Source organism: Phyllobates terribilis, unplaced genomic scaffold, assembly GCF_046119375.1.
Source record: "Phyllobates terribilis strain yellow unplaced genomic scaffold, ASM4611937v1 Scaffold_3__8_contigs__length_932513732, whole genome shotgun sequence".
In the NCBI taxonomy this organism is placed as follows: Eukaryota; Metazoa; Chordata; class Amphibia; order Anura; family Dendrobatidae; genus Phyllobates; species Phyllobates terribilis.
In genome coordinates, this window is record NW_027362763.1 from 684,222,923 (window position 1) to 684,232,039 (window position 9,117).

The following is a 9,117-nucleotide window of genomic DNA, read 5'->3' on the forward strand; positions in this document are numbered from 1 at the left end:
CTTCCCTAACAGTTACCATGCATTACTGCTCCATCTACATTGAAAGTCTTCAAATCTCAGGACACGTAGAGTTGTAGTTTGCGGCAGCCATGACACAACTTAGTGCATAATATCCAGTTTTGCAAGTTTCAGGTGTGCTGTGATTTTCAGTTGTTGACCCTTTTTTTAGGATTTCTGCTTTCTGTCTTGTTGATACCTGGGGGCTTAAAACCCACTGTGATTGTGTGGAAACGGACGGTGCTGGACTCCTTACAATGTATCAGAGCTTTGTTCCTTTATCTTCTTGATGTAAAAAAAATAATCAATGTTTCCACTCGCTGACAGCAAGCAGAGATATCTGAATCATTACACAATTGAGGCAGAAAGTATATTTACAAGTTGCAGAACTTTTCATTGCACCAATCCTTTTGTTATAACGTTGCAGTATATGACACAATTTGTCCAAATTCCCAAAAATTGCACCATGACTTGACCACCAGAGAGGAATAAGCCCCTTAGGTCCTTACCTTCCCTGTACACCCCGCCCCCCCATAAAGGAGACCCCACTGTCACAGTCTCACACGTCGTCTTCTCCCCGCAGGACGCAGAGATTTCCGCTTTTGAGCTTTTTAACATCCTGAAGAAAGTGATTTCTAAACGTAAGTTCTGTGCAGTGAACGTGCGCTGATAATCATGGAGGCGCTGATAATCATGGAGGCGCTGATAGTCATGGAGGCGCTGATAGTCATGGAGGCGCTGATAGTCATGGAGGCGCTGATAGTCATGGAGGCGCTGATGATCATGGAGGCGCTGATAGTCATGGAGGCGCTGATAGTCATGGAGGCGCTGATAGTCATGGAGGCGCTGATAGTCATGGAGGCGCTGATAGTGATGGAGGCGCTGATAGTCATGGAGGCGCTGATAGTCATGGAGGCGCTGATAATCATGGAGGCGCTGATAATCATGGAGGCTCTGCCGTCATCACTTTTGTGCCATCTGTTTTCTTGTAGAGGTGGATATTAAGTCTGACGGCTTCAGTCTGGAGACCTGTCGGAGCATCGTGGATCTGCTGGACGTATCCTCCTATATTATATTGGGGTGATGGTGACTTTCCGCCCCTCATGGTCAGCAAGGACCAGACGTTTTCTTGCTGCAGCACCGCCCATTGATTTCAATAGACCATGTAAAATATGGAACTGCCACATACTGAGGTACCCCAATTATGGGACCCCCAGTCTATCTATATGGTAATAGATCAATGTAGAAAAATGGTAAAAATTCCAGTTTTCTTGGAATTTCTCTTTTTCCTTAACTTGCACCAATGTTCTAGTCAGATGGAAGCGGCAAACTGGGACTGAAAGAATTCAATATTTTATGGTCAAAATTACTGAAATACCAGGTAAGCCAATCATCACATTCATCCAAAACCTAATTAACCCTTGCTGGTTGTGTAGAGCCTGGTGACCCCTGCAAGGGTCGCCCATAGTCCACTTTTCTTTTTCATAAGTTTGCTTGAAGAGTGCTGCTCTGCCACCATCTAGTGGTGAAATATGGCTATGACACTTTACTTTTTATTTATTTTTTTGTATATTAGAAAATTTACAGGGCCATCGACGTGGATCGCTCAGGGACAATGAACGCCTACGAGATGAGGAAAGCTCTAGAAGAAGCAGGTCAGTTTTAATAGTTTTTTTTGTTTCAATGCTAGTGTTGAGCATTCCGATACTGAAATATCGGGTATCGACCGATATTCGCTGTATCGGAGTTCCGATGCTGAGTTCCGATACTTTTACAATATCGAATACCGGAATCGGAAGTTCCCATAATGCCTGCGCTCTGCAGTGTCTGTGAAGGATGACAAGCTGGATGGCAGCGCTCAGCTGCGATCCAGCCTTTCATCAGAATGCCATCCCAGCGTGGGAGAATTTTCCTGCTCAAGCGCCGCTGACATTACATTATCTCCCTTACATTACAATTAAATGGAATAGCAGGAATTAATATTTTTTTAAGACGTTAATGCCACAGCCATGGTGGTTGTGGCATTACAGTGGTTGCCCAAATCGATGGGAACAGTGCTCACAGTGAAACATGAAAAGCCGGCAATTCATCAGTGGCATACACCGATACCTGACAATTTAGAACAGAAAGAATAGAGCATCACACATAGATTAGATAGATAGAAACATGTCAGTCACATATATAAGAAGTACAGTGACAGTGTTGATTACTGTACTTGTCATTTAGTGTTAAAATAAAGGATTTATTAAAAAAAAAAAATTGGCGTGGGGTTCCCCATAATTTTAGTCTCTAGCGGAGGTGAAGCAGTCGGCTGGGGCAGATGTTTGAGGCCTGGGAAGGGGGTAATACCCATGGAGCTTCCCAGGCTACTAATATCAGCCCCCAGCTGAATACCTAGCCTTTACTAGCTATTAAAATGGGGGACCCCAAAAAAAATGACGTGGGGTCCGCCCTATTTTAATAGCTAGCAAAGGCTAGGCAGACAGCTGGGGGCTGATATTAGTAGCCCAGGAAGGGTGCCATGAATATTGGCCCCCTCCCAGGCTAGAAACCCCAGCCGTCAGCCGCCCCAGAAGTGGCGCATCCATAGGATGCGCCAATTCTGGCACTTAGCCTCGCTCTTCCCACTGCCCTGTAGCTGTGGCAGTGGGGTAATAGGGCTGGGGTTGATGTCAGCTTATAATGCCAGCTGACATCAAGCCCAGGTTAGTAATGGAGAGGCGTCTATAAGACACCCCCATTACTAACCCCATAGTCAAAGTTAAAAAAAACCACAAACACCCAGAATAAAGTCCTTTAATTGAAATAAACACACAATTCTTTATTGTTCTAAATTAAACCATACTTACCATCACGCCCATTCCAGCTGAAGCCAATGTCTTCTGCAATAAAAGAAAAATAATAAACCAACATCATCCTTACCTTTCCATGGTTCCCAGGACAGCTCCAGCTCTGCTACATCGAGATGACAGGCTGGATCGCAGCAGAAAGCTGCCATCCAGCCTGTCATGCCGCAGGCAGACACTGAGAAGCGCAGGCATGCTTGCGCTCCTCAGTGTCAGGCTGTGACGGCATCCAGATGAGCCGACAATGAACTCAGCTCACCTCATGCACGTCACTGACAGCGTGGGAGAATTCTCCTGCGCATGCGGTGAGTGTGAGAGACTCTGCTCATCTGGATGCCGTCACAGCTTGACACTGAGGAGCGCAAGCATGCCTGCGCTTCTCAGTGTCTGCCTGCAGCATGACAGGCTGGATGGCAGCGTTCTGCTGCGGTCCAGCCTGTCATCTCGATGTAGCAGAGCTGGAGCTGTCCTGGGAACCATCGAAAGGTAAGGATGATGTTGGTTTATTATTTTTCTTTTATTGCAGGAGATCGTTGGCTTCAGCTGGAATGGGTGTGACGGTAATAAGTATGGTTTAGTTTAGAACAATAAAGAATTGTGTGTTTATTTCAATTAAAGGACTTTTTTCTGGGTGTTGTGTTTTTTTTAAATACTTTACTAGAAATTCATGGCGGTCATGTCTAATATTGGCGTGACCCCATGAATTTTGGGCTTGGGGCCAGCTGATAATACCAAGCTGGCCCTAACCCCTTTATTACCCAGTGAGCCACCGCACCAGGGCCCTGGATGAGTTGGGTACAGCGCCAGAAGATGGCGCTTCTATGAACGCGCCATTTTCCGGGGTGGCTGCGGACTGCAATTTGCAGCGGGTGGGGCCCAGAAAGCTTGGGCCTCCCTGCACTGTGGATTCCAGCCCCCAGCTGCCTAGTTGTATCTGGCTGGACACAAAAATAGGGCGAAGCGCCACATATTTTTTTTTTAAATTATTTCATGAAATTCATGAAATAAGAAAGAAAGGGCTTCCCTATATTGTTGTGTCCGGCCAGGTACAAATAGGCAGCTGGTGGATGGGGGCAGCCCGTTCCTGCCTGCTGCACCTGACTGGACACAAATATAGTGCGAAGCCCCACGTCATTTTTTTGGGTGTACCCCATTTTAATAGCTAGTAAAGGCTAGGTATTCAGCTGGGGGCTGATATTAGTAGCCTGGGAAGCTCCGTGGGTATTACCCCCTTCCCAGGCTTCAAACATCTGCCCCAGCCGTCTGCTTAACCTCCGCTAGAGACTATAATTAAGGGGAACCCCACGCCAATTTTTTTAATAAATCCTTTATTTTAACACTAAATGACAAGTACAGTAACCAACACTGTCACAGTACTTCATATATATGTGACTGACATGTTTCTATCTATCTAATCTATGTGTGAAGCTCTATTCTGTCTGTTCTAAATTGTCGGGTACCGCTGCTGAATTGCCGGCCGGCTTTTTTAAAGAGACGGTGCATGAAAACACTAATATTTTTTTAATAAATCCTTTACACTAAATGACAAGTACAGTAAGCAACACTGTCACTGTACTTCATATATATGTGACTGACATGTTTCTATCTATCTAATCTATGTGTGATGCTCTATTCTTTCTGTTCTAAATTGTCGGGTACCGGTGTATGCCGCTGATGAATTGCCGGCTTTTCATGTTTCACTGTGAGCACTGTTCCCATCGATTTGGGCAACCACCTCCCCCAATACATTCTACATTATTCTTAGTTGTTTTCCTTCATGTAGAATTAACCTACAAGGAAAGAAAGGGTTTATTTTCATTCCGATATTTGTGTCCCATTGACTTGCATTGGTTTCCGGTATCGGAATCGGCGATATCCGATACTTTTTCGGTATCGGTCCGATCCAATCCGATACGATATTTCCTGATATCGGAAGGTATCGCTCAACACTAATCAATGCTTCTTTAAAAGTCTTACCGTTTTGTGTATACAGCTCTAATGCAGACCAAACAAATTTAGTGACTGTTCTTTTTTCTATATTTGCAGGCTTTAAGCTGAATTCCCAGTTGCATCAGCTGTTAGTGGCGCGTTACGCCGACGACAATCTCTGCGTAGACTTTGATAACTTTGTGCGCTGTCTTCTTCGGTTGGAGATCATGTTCAGTAAGTTGCGATTTACAGACATCATGGACACAACGAGTTCTATAATGAGTTTGCTGTTGTCGTACCACAAGTCCCAGCGAGCAGCTAAAGAGCATTGAATGGGGCCTTGAAACATGATGAAATATTATCTTACATGATTCCTACCTGCAGGTGGCACTACTAGAGAGATGTTGTTCTTCCATTCTTAGGGGAGAGCTAATTTGCATACTTTTTCCTAGAGGGCATTGGCTGTAAGACTCCTCTCCACAAGGAGAATCAGCCACTGATAAACACTTAAGATCATCAGTAATTTTTGCTTTTTCTTTGCAGAAATTTTCAAGCAAATGGACACAGAAAACAGCAGAGTGGTGCCTCTAACAATGACCTCTGTGAGTAGAAGCGTGAACAATGCCATAAATACTGGGGGTCCTACCGATCTGTAGGATGTAATGGCTGCAGGGTTTCCCCTTAGGGCAGCCTCTGGGGCTCCGCTGCAGATTCTGCCAGGAGTAATAGCCCAGCGTGCGTCCACTGTTATTCCAGTGAAAATGGAGGATTAACCACTGCAGTTTTTGGTTGTTCCTAATGTGAATGGTCAGTGCAGAAGAGTCATTAATTAGATTGGTCGAAGTGCCATGTTAGACCACCTGAAGAAGACGGGTTTCTACCGGCGAAACGCTAGCTGGGACAAATGCTCAGACCATTAGCAGAGGGAGAAATAATTGATGGAAACATTAGAAGCTACTATACAGGCAGCATTTTTGGACAGTGAGAACACCGGTGTGATCTGTACAAAAGGCTCATACATGATTGCTTTTTTTCTGGACACGTAAAAGGCGTTGTTTCTTTTTTTTTTTTTTTTTTTAGTAATTCATGCCTTTTTACTCCTTGTCCTTACATCACCCTAAGGCCTCATTCAGAAAGTCAGAACTTTTTCATAAGAGTTCCATCCAGGTTTTTTTTACGGATGGAGTATATAATAGGGACGAGTGCTATGGGGGCTGTTCACATGTTCAGGTATTTTTATTCCCTTAGTGGTCTGCACAAAATGCAGGTCTGAGTCCATGAAAAAATTGGAACAGCACTCGTACGTGATTTGTCAGCATTCAGTTGTTTTGTTTTCATGGACTATTTCATAGAAGCTGGAGAAATAAAAAAAAAATAAAATATATATATATATATATATATATAACTCACTCAGGAGGGTCTTTTAAAGGGAATCTGTCAGCAGGATCCACCCTATATGGCCATATAGGTTATAAGAAGCTGAATAAAATGATACCTTGATATTTAAGATCCGAAGTCTTATGTAATTGATCTGTTAAGATCTATGGGCCGGACATAGATCTTCCTGAGACTCCGCCTCCAGAGCTTATTTTACATGAAAGGGGGCGTTACTATGTAAATGTTTGTACATTATATCAGCCTGGAGTCGAGGTGTCGGGGCAGGAGATGATTCGGCTGATTTGTCTTGACTATATTGGACATTTTGGGGTGCACGTTCGGCTGTGAGAAGTTTTAGATCCGTGAAGGTTTTTCCAGTTTGAGTGTAAAAAAACCTGTTTCCCGTTCAGTGATGGTAAGCAGAGATATTGAAAATAATGTTTTTTTCTTTTCTAGTGGTTATCGTTCACTATAATGTGAGGAGGAGATTGGAGAACTTCCCGCGCTCGACGACAAAATCGCAAGAAATATGCAATGTGACCTACAGCAGCCAATCGGGTTTCAGCTGCCATTTTTCATTAAGGGATCTGATTGGTTGATATGGGTCATCGCCGATCACTTAAATACTATATTTTATTGGTGTTTGATTTAGGATTTTGGTGCCTTTTGAGGAAAAATGTCCTATTAAATGTTACCGATATTTTTTGGGATTACAAGTCAGGTCTTAGAAGAAAAAAACAGCTCCATTCTTGTCACAAGGTTGTGCCTGGTTTAGCATCTCATTCCCCATTCAAGTGAATGTTGCAATACCAGACACGGCCACTAGCCAGGAACAAAAAAACTTTTTTCCCCTTTCTTCCACTGATTAGCGCCCTCACAGGGAGATCTGTAATATTAGTATACTGAAGTCGCCTCACAACTGTAGTATTGTTACTGTGTACCTGTAATCACCCGATTGCCTTCTACCAAAATGCCTTGATGCTCCCTCTAATACATTCTTTACCTCTGGATCAGCTGCGTTGTCCATGAGTCTGTTGCTCAGGTTTCGGCTCTTTTCCTCCCCATACTTTATACTGCAGCTCTGCTTGTCCAGATAGACTATGGCTGAGTACTGGCTCTCAATGCACTGACTCTGTCTAGCTTGTGCTGAGGAAAGACAGACTGATTAAACACAGCAGCTTCTTGTTTGTTTTTTCTAAAGAGAATGAGCCCCAATTATACGGCTATATTCAGACAGTGCAGAGGTATCCTGCATGTGCTAAATATTAGAGGCGCAGCAGTCAAGGACGACTTCTCCATCATGTTACTATGTCTATGCAAAACCAGACTCCTGCCGGGCTGTATACATATATATTTATAGAATGTGACACTGCAGTGTCAGGGGATATTTTTATTAATTGCTGATCAATAAAGAGATTAAATCATTTATGCATGGGCTCTATTTTTCTAATTTCTGTGAAAGTGGAGGCAGTCATCTGTTCTGAACAGCATTCAGAAATTTGCTTTATAGCAACTACTTGGAATATGTAATCTGGGTAGAGATATTCATTGGGAAGTGTTGATGGCATGCTCTGTGACAAGCTTAGGCAGAGAGGAGGTGAGCTGTGATAACCTACTGTGTATGGTAGATCCCGAGTTATGTCACAGCTCACCCTCCCTTCTTATACAATGATTGATAACACCAGATTCACCATAGGTTATCACTCATTGTACAAGAGGTGGGAGGTGAGCTGTGATATCACTTATTATGAATAGTGAACCCTGTTTTATCACAGCTCACCCCCTCCTCCTGTACAATGACTAATAACCATACACACATATATACAGCTCTGGCAAAAATTAAGAGAGCACTGCCCAGTTTTCTCTCCATGTCTGACGGCCATTCCATTCCAGCGTCAGTTGAGTTCCAACCACAGTCCACCTCATTCTACTTAATGTGCTTCTGATTAGGTGATCACCTGAACCAAATCTTATGTAACGAGGGAAAGTAAAAAAACACTGCTGTGGTCTTCACAATCCTCTAGCAATAGGACAAGCTGGATGGCAAAACAAGTGCTAGGAATAGCCCAAAAGTAATTTGAATGAAAAAATCACTTGTAACCATGCCAAAAGGAGTTGAAAAGAAAAGCCTTGAGTGAGGAAAAGAAGGGCTCAATTCTGGCTTTACTAGCAGAGGGATACAGTGAGCGTCATGTTGCCTCCATCCTTAAAATTTCGAAGACAGCAGTCCATTACAACGAGGTCAAGCAGCAGACATTGGGGACAGCAAAGCTACAGACCGGCAGAGGGGGGAAGTGACTCTCCACCGACCGGGATGACCGTCATCTTATTCCAATGTCACTCAGCAACCGCAGAATGACATCAAGTGACCTACAAAAGGAATGGCAAATGGCAGCTGGGGTGAAGTGCACGGCAAGAACAGTTGGTAACCAGCTCCTAGAGGCCTCAAGTCATGTGAAGCTAGAAAAAAGCCTTTCATCAATGAGAAGCAAAGGAGAGCCAGGCTGAAGTTTGCCAAAGACCATAAGGATTGGACCATAGCGGACTGGAGTAAGGTAATCTTCTCTGATGAGTCTAATTTTCAGCTTTGCCCAACACCTGGTCATCTAATGGTTAGACGGAGACCTGGAGAGGCATACAAGCCACAGTGTCTTGCACCCACTGCGAAATTTGGTGGAGGATCGGTGATGATCTGGGGATGCTTCAGCAAGGCTGGAATTGGGCAGGTTAATCTTTGCGAAGGACGTATGAATCAAGCCGCATACAAGGTTATCCTGGAAAAACACTTGCTTCCTTCTGTTCAGGCAATGTTCCCCAACTCTGAGGACTGTTTTTTCCAGCAAGACAATGCCCCATGCCACACAGCTAGGTCAATCAATGTGTGGATGAAGGAGCACCACATCAAGACCCTGTCATGGCCAGCCCAATCTCCAGACCTGAACCTCATTGAAAACCTCTGGAATGTAAT

General features: G+C 44.0%; 1 protein-coding gene across 1 annotated transcript in view; it reads left to right on the forward strand.

Moving 5' to 3' along the window:
- Window positions 1-7,577, forward strand: part of LOC141257370 (calpain-2 catalytic subunit-like) — a 43,162-nt gene extending 35,585 nt beyond the window's left edge. Inside the window, exons 15-21 of the mRNA XM_073671848.1 lie at window positions 581-638; window positions 990-1,054; window positions 1,310-1,378; window positions 1,574-1,652; window positions 4,890-5,006; window positions 5,316-5,374; window positions 6,606-7,577. Of these exons, the coding sequence (XP_073527949.1) occupies window positions 581-638; window positions 990-1,054; window positions 1,310-1,378; window positions 1,574-1,652; window positions 4,890-5,006; window positions 5,316-5,374; window positions 6,606-6,629 (471 nt within the window). The 3' untranslated portion in view covers window positions 6,630-7,577. The remainder of the gene's footprint in view (window positions 1-580; window positions 639-989; window positions 1,055-1,309; window positions 1,379-1,573; window positions 1,653-4,889; window positions 5,007-5,315; window positions 5,375-6,605) is intronic.
- The last annotated feature ends 1,540 nt before the right edge of the window (window positions 7,578-9,117 follow it).